We start from the raw sequence: 19,058 nt of genomic DNA on the forward strand, positions 1-19,058 counted from the left end.
TGTATGGTACCGTCTTTATATTCTACACGTCTTATATTCACTGGGTGCAAAGAGCCAAGAAGAATCCTCCTTCTAGAAAGAGGGCTTGTTGCACTGCTCAGTAAATTCAACACAAACAAAAACCCCAACCTTTCAAAATCCTTTGAAATTGCTCAAAAGATCTTCTCGGTCAGTGATGATATTGCAAGAAACATATTACTTTGGATGTGACCTAACTTTAACCTTTTCTGAATTGCTTTATGATTAGAACAGTCACATGCCGAGGTAGGACCCCATTAATGGGTTTAAATCATCTGTTTACTTCTGAAAACGCGCATTGTTACGGGCTGCGCTGAGTATTCCCTCTCTTTTTTTTTTTAATTTTCTTTTATTTTCTTTTTTTGTTTTGTTTTTTTTTCTGTTGCAGGACAGAACATCGCAGTTGTACCGGTTTGGGAGCAAAATATGGAATGTGTTTCACTGCTGACCGAAGGCAGCCAAATGAACAGTATTTATAGTAGTTTGAAAATCAGCAGTTAGCAGTTTCTTCACATTCTAACACTACCCAGCACTTTCCAGAGAGAACTCATTGTTTACAAGAAATCTGCTTTCCAAATCCGTTGCGGTGCCCTCCAGCCTTGACTATTAACTATTTGCAAAGGGGAAGCTAATCTACGGTTTGGGGAAAGATGGCAATGGATGAGTACCTGTGGATGGTCATTGTGGGTTTTATCATTGCTTTTATTTTAGCCTTTTCAGTTGGTGCAAATGATGTTGCCAATTCTTTCGGAACAGCTGTGGGCTCTGGTGTCGTTACTTTACGCCAGGCTTGCATTTTGGCTTCAGTTTTTGAAACCACTGGCTCAGTATTACTGGGAGCAAAAGTAGGAGAAACAATTCGGAAAGGTATCATTGATGTTAACCTGTACAACAACACTGTCCCGCTGCTGATGGCAGGAGAAGTGAGTGCAATGGTTGGTAAGTAATACTTTCCTATTCCAAGTAACATTCGTTGTGTATTTGTCATCCTGTTCGTTGTGAATATTATTAATTAGTTGTTATTCCCATCTTCTGGACTTACACGTCTGGTTTTATGTGAATGCAGGGGCCTGTATTCCTTTTTTAGTCTCTTATGTTTTTTAAATGCTTCTAATCATTTACATTTTTTAATGGTTCAGACATTTAACTAATAGAAGAAAAAAATGTTTAACCTAATGCATCATATATATGTATTCCTAGGGTACTGAAAGATTTATTTTGGAGATTTTTGTGACGGTAAATGGAAAATAAGTAAGCATAGCTTTTGTGACTGTACAGAAGATCCTACAGAAATAGCAGTTTGCAGTGAATACGTACAAGAAGGAATTACCTAAATTGTTTTTAAAAATTACAGAAAATCCAGACATATTTGCTTAAACTGATTGTCCAGCTGAGTGACTGCAATTAATCATACACTTGCCCATGGCAAAACTAAGGGAGCAGTAAAGATAGATGATCACACATTTAAGGTCTTTTTAATTTTTCTGACTCAAACCGACAGCAGTTCAGTGTACCTTAGAGTCCGCTCCACGTGCTTAATCTCCGTTTAGAACAAATAGCATATTCTGAGGTAAGTAACATTCAGCCATGGTATTTACTCTTTGTTTATATACAAGAGGCTTTGTGAGCTTTTGGAGAGCTCCCTCAAGGATCAATAGCAAACCTGCTTTTAAAGGGCAGGAGACGGCAGGCAGGGAACCCTTTCACTGTGGGAGAGGCAGCCCAGGCAAGGGGCCACCCTGCCCACCCCAGCACCACTTCTGGCAGGTCAGTGGCATCCCACAACAGGGCGACGTGATTTATATGAGCATCGCAGCATCCGCAGTTTGAAAAGGATGCTCCACTCAAAGATTTTCTTCCTTAAACCTCCTTAACCTAAATATTATTTGCACCTACCTTCTCTAACCTCCCCACAGTTTTCAGGCAGGACCTGCACATGAGGTAGGTGAATTCATGCAGAGGTCTACTACATGCAGTTATTTCCCCATTTCTTTGGGGAAATGGCAGATTTTTGCTTTTTTTTTTAATTTTAATGGATCAAGATGGACATTGAGTTGCCAGTTCCTGGACTCGTCCGAGGTGTGTGAGAGCAGGGAGGTGGTTCCCTTGGGCTTTTGCTGTTCCTGAGCCTCCTGAAGGTTGGCCACCTTCCCCTGCCCAAAGGGAAGAGGGGTTGGTTAGCGAAAAATCGCTTCTGGGACCGCAGCCGCTTCCCCAAACCCTCTGTGAGGTTCCCAACTTAAACCACATCAAATGCTCTTTGGCACTCCCCATCAGTTCCTCTTTCTCAATGTCTTTCAAGATCAGCTGCAGATTTCTGGTCTTTCCCGCAAGCTGTAGGGTGCCTTCTTAGTACCACTCCACTTCCACTATTTAGCCTTCTGCTTCCCGAGATAGCTCCATCATTTCCCACAGCTGTGTGCCCGGGAGCAGCGTACACCATCTGAAAGATAAGTGACCTGCATCTCCTGACCTTCATGTTCTTGATACTCACTGTCCCCATGGAAGGAAGGGTCCTTTTCCCTTTCTGTATCTATTTCTGGTGTCCTGATCCTGGCCAGGCAAAGTTTTAAGTCTCAGATGCCCCCTGCGGAGGCAACTGGCCAGAAGCTCAAAGAAAACAACTTATTTGCATGCATATTTACATAAGCCTGTGTGAACTTCATGACCAGTTGCATTCCCTTCCTCCAATAAGGGCATTAAGAAGAAATTCCACATTTTAAATCTCAGAATTAATCACAAGTTGCAAACTGCAGATTTCAATGGTTTTTTTCCTCAAATCCATCTCCAGCTTTTCTCTGGTTGTACGGTACTTTTTTCTGTGTTTTCTCTGAGCCATCCTGGATGTTTTCTTTTCCTCTTTCTGTTTTTTCCTCTGCATTTTCCTCCCCATTCTCTCATGCCTCATGATCATGTTTTTGCGAATGAACTTAGCTTCTGAATTTCAATGAGGCTTAAAGGAGTCAACAGTCTGGGAGAGACCAAAAGTCAATGTATCCTCTTTCCAGATGTTGGTGGAAGATCCTTTGATGCTCGCAGCAAACAGCAGATGGTGATTTTCAGGGCAACCTTCTCTCCTAAGAAAAAAGGAAGCAGGGAGCAATGGGATTAAAATTTTTAAATGTAACATTTTGTAATCATTTGTAGCATATTGAAATGTTGTTTGTTAGGTGGTAGGGAAGTTAGGGACTGTTGTTCTTGGGAGTAAATTGTAGCATTAACTAATTGTCAGGTTATTGTCAGGAATTGCCAGAGCGTTGTTCTAGTGGTCCTGGTGGGAGCTGAAGTCAGCAGTGATGCGACCAAGGAGATGCCACCAACAGAGAGGACAACTCAGCCAGGATTAGCAAAGCAAAGTACTAACCCAGTCTTGCAGGTGGTGTGGTACTCGACGGGGGCTCGCGGCTGGCACGCAGCACCGGAGCTTCGGGAGAATGGATGCAGTGCCTTCAGCAGCAGGGGAGCATGAATGCACCCTGAGCCAAAAGCCGGTGCTGGCGACTCTTGGTCAGGGCAGTCCGCAGCCAAACCTCCTGCTTTGGGAGAGAGCAACCAAGGGGAAAGGGTGTGCGGCCACGGTGTCAGCAGGTGTGAAGAGTCTGAATTTGGGACTCTGTGACAGGTCTAGTGAGCCTCCTGCTTCCTAGGTTAGTTTTGCAAAGATAAAAATTGGGAACATGCATTTTATGTTAAAGAGGAGTTAAAGCTTGGATGTAGGTAGTTAAGGTATTGTAAGCCCCAGGAAAGTCCTGCTCTGGCTTGATTTGTAATTTCTTCTGTTCCTTAATGTGCCTCCTTAAAGTTCTTTAGATCACACATTGGACTTCTCAGACTGCCCGTCAGTCCTCCACCACTTTCCCTCTTGCTCTCCTGTTTGGTTTCAAGGTGAAGCTGATTAAATAAGAAATAGTGCCATACTCTGTCTATTCCCTCCCCCAACAAAAAACCCAGCCCTCGCTACACATCTGCAGTGCAGCTGTGGCTTGGTTGCATTTTTCCTATGTTTTAGACCGAGTATTTTGTAATTACATATCTATGGCTGGCTTATCTGTTTATTTGGCTCTTTACAGATGTTACCATCTGTTTTCTCTTTCACCTCACTTCCACTTGCTGGTCTTTAAGTTCATGTCAAAGGTTTCAAAGTGTATTTATTTTTATTTTAGTACAGTGGAAGGGAAGCCAAAAAATTAAAGAGCAGGTGTTCCGTGTTTGATCTAGAATTTCCAAGAGCAATAGGAGTACCAGTTGTTGTGGGATAGTACCCCAGGAGAGATCAGTTTTACAAACTGGTTGACTTCCAAACGTAGCCGCGTATGATGCCAGCAAATCACCATTTGCAGATGGCTCCGTTTTGAGACCTTCAAACCATCTTCTCCTGTTGGAATCGATGGAGGCTGAGATTTTGAGTAACAGCATATGTTCAGTGACCTTGCTTTATCACCTGTGTCTGCTGCAAATCTGTTAAAGAGAGGTGGCACGAGCCCGAAAATACGGGATCTCTCATAGCAGTTGGATTGCTGCCACTGGGGCCTCTTAACACATAAAGATTTAGCCCTAGGGCCATGAAGTCTTAAGATGAAGAAGAGATCTTTCTAAGAATTCTCTAATACTAGGCAAGATCCACAGAAAGCTGTGTCACTGCCAAAATGATTTTGGTGTCCTGACGTTAGCACCGCTGCAAGAGGAGCAAGGAACCTGGGTCCTTGCAATGTGAAAATGAGTCGCAGCATGGAGCTGCGTGCTGGAGGGCTTGGTGGCCAGCTGTGCTCTGATCCAGCTACCAAAAGTTGGGACTGAAAAGGAACACAGGGCATCCTCTCTGGTCCTTCGGGTCTTTTTTTTTTTTTTTTCCCCTGCACTCTTGGCATACATCCTTCCTTGGAGCGTCTGTTGGGACCCCAGACGTTGCATTTACTTTATAGACCGTTAGCCACCATCCCGAAGTTAGAGGATCGTATTTCCTTATGCCACGGGTATCTTTGGCTACTCCTTGACTAAGATAAGCCTCTTCTGCAGTACTGAATTTCTGCAGTGCCGCAATGAGCTGCAAATGAAGGCAGTGAGAGAGTCCTTATTCCCTCCTCACTCCATTTTTCCTATAGAGGACTCATGGCCGCATGTCACTGAAAAGAGGCATAAAAACTCCCTGCCCCACAATTTGAGCCTTTCTCTGGTAGCATCTGATTTTAGGAGCATGAGTAGTTCGTTAGTGAAACGGTGGATGCCTCCTCACACTGATCACTGGGAGGCCTCCAGGTCCAGTTCTCAAGAACAAGGTTTCCTAAGCTTGATGCAGACTGGGAGCAGTTTGTGTATTTAATCAGACAGGCTGTAAATACTGAAAGCCTTGCAAAAAAAAAAAAAAAAAAGGCAGAATGTTGTGCAGTGTAAAGAGTTGTTAGTAATAAAAAGTCGTAAGTAAGATGCAGCATTCACAGCTGCTATTAAACTGTCTTAGTATCTGCTTTTAGAGACAGAACAGGGACAAAACTCTCTTTAGGAGATCTCTGGTGTGTACATGGAGTGTAGGCAGCGCTCATTAAAGAACGTGGGTACATGGCGAAGAATTTTCTGCATGACATTATTGTTGCTGTTGTTGTTTATACCATATGACTGTTTTTTTTCTAGGTTCTGCTGTTTGGCAGCTGATTGCATCGTTCTTGAAACTCCCAATATCGGGTACCCATTGCATCGTAGGTGCTACGATTGGATTTTCCCTGGTGGCAATTGGCACGCAGGGAGTCCAGTGGATGCAGCTTGTCAAGATTGGTAAATGCTGTTTCCTTTTATACGTGAGGGTATGTGAAACAGTGTGCACTGCCTGCAAAAAACATTCCCAGAAATCTACTTTGTGCTGATAGCACTCCCTCCTTAAATTGTTTCTCACCCCAGTCGTGTCATTCCGAAGATGCACTGATGCCGTGTTCTTTAAGGGCTGCAGTGTGTCTCCAGTGGAGAAGGGAGTAAGACGCAAGTTGCACTTCCCCAGCAGTAAGCTGAGGAGACATTGTCCCTCTGAGACATGCTTCAAGGTGACGTTCCTCCTCTTCTAATTCTTTTTGTGGCAGCTCATACTACTTCGTTCTTGCTCTCAACAATGCTAGCCATCATGTGAATGCCCACAGTCATGTTTCTCCACCCACCAGCTTCAGGGAGGCGAAAGCTGGGCATACAGCACATGTTTAACTCACAGCCTCCCACTGCCAAGATCAGCACAGCCAAGGAGGGATGTGAAGGAGTTTTCATTATTGTTTTGGAAGCCTTGTAACCCGAGTTGCAGCCTAAACACTGTATTAAAAGGATTTGATGCTGAAGGCATGAAAATACAATTAAGCTTTAGAGAAGTTGAAGCAATGCGTATTTTTTTTAATTCTGTCGAAAGCATAAGAAAGTTTGCAATGACAGCAGAGTCAATGTGTTAACCGTGCCACAAACAATAAATCACTCTGGATGAGATTTCCAGAGCACTGCCCTAATCCGATTGTATTGAAATCAGTGGGAGTTTTGTCACCTACTTCAGTTAAATCAGTCCCGGACACTTGCAAACCTTGCCTACAAAAAATGTACACGCACTATTCATCACAGGTGATGCTTCTGTGGCATTTTGGAAATTGAGACTTTCATCCTGCGAGCAGCCTGGCATCCTGCGAGATGCATTTGCTTTTCACCTGCTTGCGACATTCGTGGTCATGGTGATTAGGAAATTACAGGGCTTTCTTGGTCCACTCTGCATCAAACTACAAGAAACTTTCCGGATTAATTAGATTGCTGAACTTGCAAAATCATCAGGAAATGCTTTGGCTGATGTTTCTAATAGTGCCTAGTATTACTTTGACTTTCATGAGTGTTGCTGGACATTGAGTTGCACCAGTTGTAAGTAAACACATGGAACATTCATTCCAGTTGTACAAGAACTGTTTTAAATCTATTGCTCGTTAACTACTTACTTAACTATTGTGCAAGACTACTGTTTATTTCATGTTTGATTTTTCCTTTTCTTCAACACAGTTGCCTCTTGGTTTATTTCCCCACTGTTGTCTGGCTTGATGTCTGGAGTCCTCTTTGTGCTGATTAGATTCTTCATTTTAAACAAGGTAAAGAAATCTCACTATTATAGCGAGTGCTTGGTATGAAGGCTGTGTTCTAGCGTCCCATTTGAGTGCTGGCATTTCCAGAATTTAAGGTTTGTGGCTTGCTTTTTGGACAGGAGACTAGTAATTTTTTTATAGCCATTGGAACTGTACTTGCTCTTAGCTGAAAGCTGAAAGTTCAGAGTAAGTAATTTTACAAGTATTTGAGGCTCAGAAGGTGCTACATGATAATTAATGTTGTATATTCTATTTGATTAAAGGATTGTACATTGGGATTTTTTCTGTATTAGTACAAACTGGTTGGGATTGACTTAGCCTTATGATAGCTGTTCTGACTGTTATTTAAACAGAACAGTCCTCCCTTGGAGATACTCTAATTGGTATTTCATAGTAGTGAAATTTTAAGCTTTGGTTTTCTAGCACATCAGACATTAGAAGATGGGCAACTGCATATTTCCTAGATTGTCAAGAAACCTGAATCGATGGGTTTTAGTGACCTCAGTCAAAAGTGGCAGCTTTGAGGTAACATCAGTCCATATATCTCCAGTGCGGAAGATGATTTGCCTGGCACCCAGCATGAACTGGAAACTAGAACACTTTTATCTACTCTTTCCATTTCTCTCACACCATTCAACTTGCTAAAATGGGGGAGTGCAGCGCATGACGATGACCTAAAATAAGGGACATTATATTAGCAGTTATACAGGGAACATAAACAGATGAGGGATTAATTCTTTTGCTATAAATAATACCACCTGTAACCTCAGCTTCATCATTCTTTATTTCTGATGTAAATAACTGTCAGTGATAAAAGCAGATGATAAACTTGACCAGCTTTGAATTTAAAATTACTCAGGTTGCATAAAGGACGAGGAAAAATTCCTCTATTGCCTTCAGAACCTAACTAGTTAAGAAATTAGTCATCAAAATCACATGAACTCTGGTATAAAAGCAGAAAAAGTTCAAGCTAAGGAAATTGTCTTCTGACTGCCATCTGTGCCATTCACAAAGTAGTAGGATCTGTAGAACTTCTGGCATAAGCAGGTAGCAACTTGCACTGTGCATAAAAAAAGAGCAGCTTTTTAGCTTGCAAGTCCATGGCCTGATGCAGGGGTTCATGCCCTTGTTGGGGATGTCTGTGAATAGCAGCTGGCCCTGTGGATGCAGCCCACGCCGCATCACGCTTCGGGACCGAGGCATAGCACAGGGCGGCCGCAGCCTTCTCTCAGCTCTCTTTTATAGCTCATGGCAACAGGAAACAAAACCACATTAGCCAGCCCTTAGCTTTGCCAGGCTCTTTGCAAACACACGGAGCCCCTCAAAAGGCCAAAGCGATCTCCTCACAAAGGCTTTTTCCATGGCTCGCATGGTGCATTTCCGCAGTGCCGTCAGCTAGCCTTTCCTCGTGAGCACCGAGGGCACGAGACCGCGGTGGGCAGCAGGCACAGTGGCATGCTAAACATCGCACGCTCACTTTAGGTACATTACCTGTTTAATATGGCCAGACATTTAATATTTCAGAGATTTCTGTTAGCTGGTGGAAAGTGCCAGGCTGTCTCAGTTGAAGCTGAGAGGTTAGGAATAAGGTTTTGCGATGGATGCGTTGCACTGATGCTTGTAGCCCTGTCCCAAAAATATCAAAGCCTTGTCCTGCTCGGCACCCTTCAGTCACGCCGAGTGAAAGGGATTCCTTGTCTTGGAGACAAGATAGGTAAGAAAACACTCGCAGAAAGAAACCTGCCCCTAGGCAGCAGGTCTGCAACTGACCTGAAAGTACAACCTGTCTCCCTGGTTCCCATTGACAGTGTCAAGTTTCCCCAGAATGCTGGTGCTTGCCAGGACCAGCGTTGTGGATTCGGGTGCAACCAGACAAGCCACCATCCTTTTCTCACCATCCACCCAAAAACTCCACCTGCCTGGCACCGACTCGGGAGCACGTGTTTTCCTCATGGCTATTCATGCTGACATTAATCTGGTGGAAAATCCAGCTCATGTTTCCTTTTTTTCCTTGATTTCTATGCAGGAAGACCCGGTGCCCAACGGTCTCCGTGCACTTCCAGTGTTTTATGCTGCTACAATAGCTATTAATGTGTTTTCCATCATGTACACGGGGGCACCAGGTGAGTGAGCCGTCCGCAGCGGGAGGCAGGGGAGGGAGGTTTCCCACAGTGTATACTGATGCTCTGCCAACCTGCAGTCGACACCGCACGGTCATCTCCTACGTCAGGAGTTAATGAGAGCAAGAGTAAATCATGCTTCTATTTGTGCATGTGTTTTTGTGACTCCCTCCTAACGCTCCAGGTAGTGGAGAAGTGCACAGCTACAAAAATAAAATCCCTCTTTAGAGGAAGGGGAAATACTGAGCTGCCAGCTTTGGCTTTGTAAATCTGAGCACATGTTGAGCTCTCAAAGGTATTCGAGATACGTGCATCAAGGAGGGAAGGTTCAGAGTGGGCGGTAAGAGCAGGTAGGCTGTGCACGCTCAGTCTAATGCTATAGCTCCACTGAAACCAGCAGAGTCACTGTTCTGGCAGATTGGGCACGGAGCTTATTAATTAAGTTTACTTCTTTCTTTCCCTTCAATGGTAAGAAGCCCTGAGCCTGTTTCTGCATTGAAAGCATCTTCTTTCTTGGGTGCTGTGTTTCCATTGCAACCAGTAGAAGGAAATGATACATGTCATTTTCAGGACTTTATTTATATTTTTGTATATTTTATGTGCACAGATATGTTTATGTTTATTTAAATTTGTGTTTACAGTTGAGCTTTTACTTAGCTTTTTATATTTATGTTTGTATATTTATATTCACACATTTTATGTTTATATATTTGCATTTATATGTTTATATTTAACTTTACTTAAGCATTTAAACACGCACTTGCAGGAAAAGAGTTCAGAAAAAAGATGTTCAATGCTCTTGACTACTTTATTGAAGACTCTGGTCATTAAATGTTGTCTTTAAATTATTTTTCCCCGGAGCCATGAAGGAACAGGCAATTGAAGAGAGACTCCTGAACATGCCCCTGAATTAGGAAAGCAGGCTTAGAAAGTGACCTTTTTTGAACAGAAATTTGTTTTCTCTAAAACCGGATGCACTAGATGTACTAGATAAATGCAGTTGGTAGACTACTTCATAGCATAGCATTACTGAAATTAATAAAAAGCTTGAGAAGTTCCCCATTTGAGGGTAACATAACTCGACTGTTCCTTTTCTTAAGTCTAACTGGCTACGTGTCCAAGATGTTTCACAGTAAATCAGCTGTATAACCAACATTTCCTCATTAGTTGTACTGCAGAAGTAGGTCAGGCACTCTGCAGTGACTCATTAAGCAAAATAAATGAAATAAGAATCTTAATGTCCCTTCTGTTTCAGCTTAGCAGTCTCTAAAGTGTGTGAATAAAAAGGTGGGACTCCATTTTTGATACTCAGGAAATATGTATTTACTCTCCAAGGCCTCCGTCCTGACAATGTTTACTCAAAAGGATGAATTAATCACGTAGGTTTCAAGATAGGCGTGCATATACAGGTTTGAAAGATGAGAGTCCAAGCACTTTCTTCATTAAGGGTCTGATCATTTAATGGAACAAGCACAAGGAGTTCTGTTGGGGGGATACTTAGAGGAACACGAGTTATTGACGTGATTGCGCATTGCAAGACTGAAACCTCACCTCTCAAGTGCGACATTAAGCTATTATCATAAGCAAATAATGGCTTAGATTAAGCTAAGCATCAGGCTTTATTGACCAGAGCGAAGGTTGAGTAAATACTTACCCTAATGGGCAACATGGTTTAACATGCATTAGTGTATAAAATCACTACAAACTTGTTTTAGCAGCCCTGATGTGGGAGTTTTACCCCTGACTTCTTTAGAAATAAGGTCACAGTGGAGTAACAGAGAATTGGGAGACTAAACCTGCAAATGTTTGCATGTCAACTAGACCTTTAAATCCTGCACTAACTGATAGACATGTTAAAAATGATCGGCTCATTCATGTTGGTTTTGAATACATTGTGAACACAGGCTTTTCTGCAACAGACTGCTCTTCCACTGCCTAAGATAATTAAGTCATGTTAATTTACAGTTTGCTTGGGTTTTATTTCTTTGTCTTCACAGTACTGGGACTGGTACTACCAATGTGGGCCATTGCTCTAATATCAGTCGGCGTATCCTTAGTGTTTGCCATCTTAGTCTGGATTTTTGTGTGCCCCTGGATGAAGAGAAAAATAGAAAGTAAGTAGTTGCTTGATGAAATGCGAGTGATGTAAAATCTCGGAAAATTTCATTTCAGAGCTGGAAGTGCCCTTGAGAGGTCACTTAGCTCAGTCCCCACCCACAGGCAGGATGTACTTAAGCTATTCCTCATGTATTTGTGTAACCTGCTCTTAAAAACCTGCAGTGGTAGACATTCAAAACCATGTTAGGCGATCTGTTGCAGTGCTTACTTCTTCTAGAGCCTAGCAGAAACAGGAAAATAAATCCTGGAATATAATCTGCTTTATATTTTATTAAGGAAATGTTAAAGAGGAAAAATCTGGCAGAATGGTTATCTTTAAGTGACTTCTTTAACTTTACAGTAAGTTGGGCTGATCACAGCTTTAGCTTTACAGTGTTTTGCTTGTTTGCTTTGCTACTCTCAAAAAATGCAGTGTTTAAAACGCAGAGAAAAAATTCAGATTTCATCAATAAATGAGCAGCTTGGTGTCTCGCTTCAGTTACCTACTTCGGCAAATTTTGTAGGAAGAAACAAAGATACTCTAGAATTTTCTCAGATGAATTTAGTAAAGACAAGTGTTAGAAATAAATAAAGAATGTGTATGAAATGGAGCCAGGTTATTGTATCCACATTGATCTATGCCATTGATGCAAACAGTGGAAACATAAGCAGCAAGACAGATAGGTTGGGTTTAAAATTACAGTACTGTTATTTCCTTAGGCCGGTTAAAGAAAGATGCTGCACTGTCAAGGATATCAGATGAAAGTCTTGATAAAATTCAAGATGAAGAAACACCAGTCTTTAAAGAGCTTCCCGGTGCCAAAGCATCTGACGAGAGCACTATTCCCCTTACTGGCTCAGTAACAGAAGCTGCTGGGGCATCAGATACTATTGCAAATGGAAACCATCCGCGTGTACCCTATGGTAAGAAACTAAGACAACACAGAGGGTTTATCTTCTCCCTGTTTCGATAGGGCTTCTTAACTGCAAGTATGTCTCTGTTGTAAATGGTAAGTTAATGTTTGGGATTTCCAGCTCTAATCCCTCTTCAGCGCTTGTTGGGAAAGATGCTCATTTACAAGTGACATTTTCTAGAGAGGACTTAAAAACATTTACATTTTGTTTGGCTGTATTTCAATTTTAGAAACAGCTGAAAACACAAATTACTTTCCTTTTTTCTTTACTTTGTATCCTTAATGGTGTTTCCTTTTAAGCAGTGGAAAAATACAGAGAACACAAATTGCTCATGTATGAAGGTTAAATTCAGCATAAAGATGATTAGCATACTACCACAGGAGATGAAAAGATTTGGGCTTTAGTTGACAAACGTATGACTGTTTGGAGCGTGTCCACTAGGAAAATCCCACGCATTGTTTTCTGAACGTATATTTATAAGAAGTAGGCTTGTGTGCATAAAGCTCGTTTTGTTCTCCCGTGTGGTGGGATCGCACCCCCCCACACTTAGTGGTCTGCTGACTTTGATATCACTTTGCTAACATCTACACAGCCCTGTAATTTGGTTAATAAATGCCTAATATATTCAACTGATTCTTACAAAATCAAATAAGTCATAACATGAAGCCCTTTAAGTGTGTGCTTCCTGTTTAAAAATAGCTAAAACCAATTCTGAATGTTGCATAGTGGAAATCTGGGAAGTCAGGAGATGGAAAAGATAGTTTCTTCAGAAATACTGCCTTAGCTGTGACATGTCCTACAGCATATACTGATGTTAAACGTATACAGTGGGAATAACTATCATCATGTTCATAGAAATAAGACATACAAATTGTTGGAAAAGCTGAGGAGATACTTCTGCAGAACATGAACTTTCTTGCTTTCTGGGGTTTTTAATTATTTTTAAGAGTTATGTAAATGTCTCTTAAACATAGGTACTTTTGAAAGGTGACCTCATATTCAGTATGAAATTACAGTAAACTACCTCTCCAGAAATCCTTATTATGCCTATTCAACGTAGACAAAACCTTAGAAAAAGTAGAGCTTATTTTACAAGAAAGGAATTTTATAGAAATTACTTTTTCAAAGAACCTGAGGGTTTAACCTTGAAGTATCACCTTTGGATAGGTGATCCCAAGTGACTTGCGGCAGGTCATACAGCATGTCTGGGGGAGACCCAACGCTGGAACAAAGCTCTTTTTGCGCAGAAGATGAAGGAGTTTATTTTGCAGTGAATTGAATCTTAGCTTATTCAGTGCATATATTGCAAATTGATCTTCTTTGTCCTGTACTCTTGGATCCCTGCCGTTTTATTGTCTCACAAATTGGGAGAGAGGGGGCTTCTGTATTACATTTCATAGAAATAAAAACTCTAAATCTCTGCCTTTTTAGGAAGGGCATTTTCAATGACGCACACCTCAGTGAAATCACCTGTTTCCAATGGCACCTTCAGCTTTGATGGCCAGATGAGGAGCGACGGCCACGTTTACCACACTGTGCACAAGGACTCAGGTTTATACAAAGACTTGCTCCACAAAATACACCTGGACAGGGCCACTGATGAGAGGCCCGCTCAAGAAAACAACTACAAACTGTTACGACGCAACAACAGTTATACTTGTTATACAGCTGCTATTTGTGGCATGCCCGTGCATTCCTCCTTTAAGGCAGCGGATACGTCAACTCCAGAGGACAGTGAGAAGTTAGTGGGAGACACTGTTTCCTACTCCAAGAAGCGGGTTCGCTATGACAGCTATTCCAGCTATTGCAACGCAGTGGCCGAGGCAGAGATCGAAGCAGAGGAAGGTGGAGTGGAAATGAAGTTGGCCTCTGAACTTGCAGATCCTAACCGTCCCCCAGTTGATCCCGTGGAAGAGGATAAGGAAGAGAAAGACAAGTCTCAGGTCCATCTACTTTTCCACTTCCTCCAGATCTTAACAGCCTGCTTTGGATCCTTTGCCCATGGAGGTAATGATGTCAGGTAAGAGGATGAGATCTCACAAACCAGCAATTTTATGGTTTAAGTGCATGGAGCAAGGTTTGCCAGCTTGGCTGGTTAGAATCCAGCAGGCAGGTGATCACCAGGGCTGTGTTTTGCAAAGCTTGTCACACTAATGTCCCTGGTGCTTTCCAGGAGTTGGGCTGCTCAGTCTGTGGTTTATTTTCTTCTCAATGGTAACATCTTTTTTATTCACTGCTAAATAATTGCGCAGTAATTAGTTTAATTCAGGTTTAATTTTGGCAAGCTTTGAGACATTGAGACTCCCCCTGGCATGCCAACCACTGTAAAAGCAAACAGGACAGACCCAGTCGCGCAGAGTTCACAGCCTATTTTAACTGCAAGATCAGAGACCATCAGCAAATGAGAAGTTTAGACTATTTTTGTCATTAGGTGAATTTAATCTCTTGTCACATTGCAAAAAGAGGTGTGTGAAGAATGTCTTCATTTTGGTTGCTGCAGCCCTTATAGACTTCCTTATGCTGAATCTTTTGCTTGGAGTTTTCCAGGGGTGTAGGACCGCATGAGGCAGTGTATCACTAAATAGCCCAGAAAATCTAACAAGTCTAAACATCAGAGTCCTACTGAAGTTCATAAACTGCACATACAGCTGCCACAGTTCTTTTACCAAAATAAAGGGAGCTACCCCCGAGGAGCCCTGGGCACGTTCCCATGCCCCATGCAGAGAGGGACCATGGGCTATGGCTCATCTCCTAGCACTCATTTAAGAAGCTTCCTATCTCCCGAAATAGTTCTCGTACACAGTACTCCCTGGCAGGAGTTTTATCCAGAGACGTTGTCACTGTTGAGTTGCTCCTTGAGTTTGGAAGAAGCTACTGAGTTCATCCTTCAGTCATGAAAGCTTAACTTGTCTGTCCTTAAATCCCATGGCAGTAACATCACTTCCCAGGAATAAAAGAAAAGGATCATCCCCCAGGAGTCTTTCTGTTGTGTTCATATTGACTCAGGCAGCTGACAAAATCCCGAAGTTGATCTCAGAAATGTTTATCTGCGCCTCTTTGCCCTCTGTCATCTGGTCAGACCCCCATGAAACAGTATCTCTTCACTCACTCATTTGCCAACCTCAAAAAGGCTCAGCTCTGTTTTATTCCACAAAGTAGAAGACTTTTGACCGGAGGACATAGAATGTAGGCTCAGGATGGAGCATTTTGTACCTTCTTTGTCTGCACTCACGTTGCTCATCTGCTTATAGCTTTGCTTCATCTGCAGGGCCCTATTGCACCTCGCCATCTCAGTGGCACGTGGCTGAAGGGCAGTTTGGGTGGTTTTGCTCTGTCCCTGGGAACATTGCATATTTTTCCTTTATGATTTGGCTGGACTGCCTCTTCCCTAGGCCTGGAGCGATCCACTTGGTATTCAGTAGGTGCTGTTTCCTATATCATGATAAGGTCCCCTGCGAAATCCACTCAGAAGCTGCTTGTCGAAGCAGCAGTCCTTATTTGGGTTGTAGCTGGGGCCGTACTGAGTACCCTTCCCGCTGAACCCTCGCCGTCTTAGCCGTACCCTGCCGGTGTCGGTTTCAGCATTTGCAGCGGGGCTTTGCAGCGTTCATAACTTTCATCGTCCTCCTTAGGCATGTGGGCAAACACTGTCCCACTCAGCAAGGAGAACAGTTATTGCTCCTTGCTCTTGTCAGCCACCCAATTTAACTCAGAGCTCATCTCGAAAACACTTACAAACATACCTTTTCCGTCCCCATCCATTCAGGGTCCTGGGAATTCAGAGTAAGACTTTCTGAAGAGCCTTCTTGTCCTCGCTCTTGTTATTACTCCCTTCGTATCCGCAGAGATCTGGCTCTGGGCAAGAGTCCAGGGTCCCCTAATCCTCTGGATCAGAGGGCAGTGGTGCAATTTTCTTTCCTCTTGGATGGTCTCCGTTGATCAGGACCTCTGCTCTGAGCACACTGGCAAGAGCAAAGACCCACGGAAGCCGGTACCGATGCTCTGCAAGTGGCCAGCAGCAAGTGCCGAAGGGAATGTAGGAATAAGGACAAACACCGCTGACATTTCTTGTAAGGTACCTTGTGAAATACCATTGCAGAAAGGTCACAGTGCCCCTGCTCCTTTATTCCCTGTAGGTGATGTCTATACATACTCCTCAAGGACTCGCATGTTTATGCAAGCATCTCTTGCCTTTTCTGTAGGAGGCAAGGGTAGTAGATTTTGTTAGAAGCGATCTGTAAGGATGCAGTCAGTTCAGAAATCAAATTCGGTGTTGATAGGAGCTGGACAGGATGAAAGAAAAGGTTTAGACTCTCTGCAGTATGCTTTTTTGCATCTTGCAACCTAATTCCCCCAGAATTCTGCATTTGGGCTGGCTTGTTGCCTTGGCAATATCCTTTCCTGAAAATTCCTATTTTTTAATGTTTTGCAGATCTCTGCTTCTGTCAATGATCCTACCAAATTTTCCAGGAAGCATGCGTTTTTATTAAATGCTGTTTATTCCAAAATCTCTTCTTAAGCTGAATTCATGTAATTGCAAAACTAAAGAACAAGTTAGCTTCGTTTTGTCAAAGCTGGTAGAAATGCAAGAAGATGGTCATGGGTGTAGGATTGGATAGGAACCCATGCTTGCAATTGTCCAGAGTTGCAGCTAAGCAACAAAAATTAAAGACCCCTTTCTATGCCAGAAAGGTTGAGTAGGTAAAACGCTCTGGGAATACAGATATCTGTCCTGTGGATTATGTAGCAGAGACATTTTGCCAGTCTTTGTCTAGCAGAGCAGAAGACTTCTTACTGGGCTCTTGGCTCCTTCGCATGTTGCATAAAGATCTGCAGAGCTCGAAAGGCAGTGCGTTGTTTTAAAAATAATGCAGTAGAACCTAGCTAGTAGCATGGCTTTCTGTCCACATTTCCGTAAGAAAGCGAGGCTTGGCAATCCGTCTTCCACTGAAGGCTGCTATCTTTTCATCTCCCTCCTTCGTTCATTTTCCTTCTGCTCATTTCAGGTGCTGCTGTCAAGCTGCTTCTCTTTTTTTTTCTCAGTCTTGAATCCTGTTGTTAAAATCCCACTTTCCTCTGCATTTGGTTTTAAGCTCCTTACTCATATATTTAAGGCAGCACCTCCATTGTCCACATCTTTTTTTTCGGACTTGTCTCCTACGTTTTCCTTCCACATCCTGGAACTCGCTCTCGTCCCATGTTTTCTATTTATTTTCCATCAGGCTGTTTGTTGGTATTCCTTGAAGGGACAGGAGCAGTTAAGAGGAGCAAAAAAAGAAAAATGAAAAACTAATATAAAAATTAAAAACTGCAGGTAGTTAAATGATTGACCTGTTTTACAGCATATTTAAGCATGAGGCATATGGTACGGACTGAACCATGATGCAGCTCAGAAACACTTTATGGAGCCCAAGTGCCCCACATAGTTTGGATAGCGTTTCTGTAGGCAAAAAATCATACGGAGATCTCCCTTGTTTCATTGTCCAGACTTTTCCCCTGGACCTGGAAGAGTTAAATCAGTATTTTGCCTTTGCTGCACAACTAACTCATAATAAGGGTAGCTAGACCCCCAGTTTCTTCCCAGATGTTGCTTTTTAGCATCGTAAGGATACCAGCCATCTTTGGCGTAGGAGCTGATGTTTGTCACAGTCAGGGCTCATGTTTAGGCTGACATCAGCAGGGATCCTGGCCGGGGCAGTTGTGCGTTAAAAGAAACAGGGAGTCATGGTAACTCCTATTTGGGTGACTGTTTTGTTCAGACCGTCCCCTTCTGCCCCCCTGCCACAGAGCTTATATGCGCTGTGTCAAGGATGCTGGAGCCCTTCCAGGGCCGGGACTAACTGAGCCGGGCCGAGAGCCTTGTGACACCATCGTGCACATGGGCTGAATGAAATCTAAAGCATTTAAAATCCCAACTAAATGTGTTGGGACAGAACCGCTGAAAAAAAAATGTTGTTGTTGAACTTAATTAGCGGCGCCAAATGAGCAGGTCCCACTGGCTCAGCACCCGAGCACAAAGGGAGCACGTCAGGTCATTGCAAGGGCAACAGGAGAATAAAAAGAGCAGGATGGAAAAAAAGACCTGGGCCAGGAGTGTGACACACGGAGAACTGCCAGCTTCCTAAATGCTTGTTCAGAGCCAGCTTTCCAGAGAGGCCAGGAGGCTGGGCTTTGTTGGCCAGTGGGGATTATATGCACCTACGGCTGAGTTGGACTGAGCTTATTTTCTGTAAATATAAGTTGAAAGCATCATGATCCAGAGCTCAACACTGCAGCTGTGGCAGCCTACCTGTATAAACTCAGGCAGCAGGAGAGTCGCTGAAGCGGTAGGGTTTATGCTGTGTTTCAAAGTCTGGAAGCATGTCTGAATTCACTAGTTCCCGAAAACGAGGGCAGTTGGGCAGGCTGTTGTGGAAATGGCTAGAGAGGAACTGCTAACCCCATAGCCGACTCCTGTGCTCAGCACAACGGTGGCTGTGGCTGCTTTGCTACCAGGTTGGGAATGAGAAAGCTATGAGAAAACGGTGCGTCGGCCCTGCAGGCCATCCAAGCAAATGGGAAGATGCTTTTGTTGACTCAAGCAACCTCTGAAGCTTGTTATTCCTTGAATTCTTGCAATTGAAGCTGGATGACCCATGGAAAGATGCTGTAGGTCAACGTGAGGTTTGCTGATTAAAATCTGCTGTTTACGCTGTGAAAAAAGCCTGAGCTTTGTGCTCCTACACACCTGTCTGTGTGTGTGTTTAGTCTTTTCTCGTACAGATTCCTTGTCCTATAAATGGGTAGCCTCTTCTGTCCCTTCCTACCTGCCTCTCCACCT

General features: G+C 43.1%; 1 protein-coding gene across 1 annotated transcript in view; it reads left to right on the forward strand.

Moving 5' to 3' along the window:
- The first annotated feature begins 406 nt into the window (after positions 1-406).
- Positions 407-19,058, forward strand: part of SLC20A2 (solute carrier family 20 (phosphate transporter), member 2) — a 32,845-nt gene continuing 14,193 nt past the window's right edge. The window contains exons 1-7 of the mRNA XM_009698415.1: positions 407-957; positions 5,647-5,787; positions 7,027-7,112; positions 9,133-9,229; positions 11,224-11,340; positions 12,044-12,247; positions 13,670-14,258. Of these exons, the coding sequence (XP_009696717.1) occupies positions 669-957; positions 5,647-5,787; positions 7,027-7,112; positions 9,133-9,229; positions 11,224-11,340; positions 12,044-12,247; positions 13,670-14,258 (1,523 nt within the window). The 5' untranslated portion in view covers positions 407-668. The remainder of the gene's footprint in view (positions 958-5,646; positions 5,788-7,026; positions 7,113-9,132; positions 9,230-11,223; positions 11,341-12,043; positions 12,248-13,669; positions 14,259-19,058) is intronic.

This window comes from Cariama cristata, unplaced genomic scaffold, assembly GCF_000690535.1.
Source record: "Cariama cristata isolate BGI_N322 unplaced genomic scaffold, ASM69053v1 scaffold23570, whole genome shotgun sequence".
Lineage (NCBI taxonomy): Eukaryota > Metazoa > Chordata > Aves > Cariamiformes > Cariamidae > Cariama > Cariama cristata.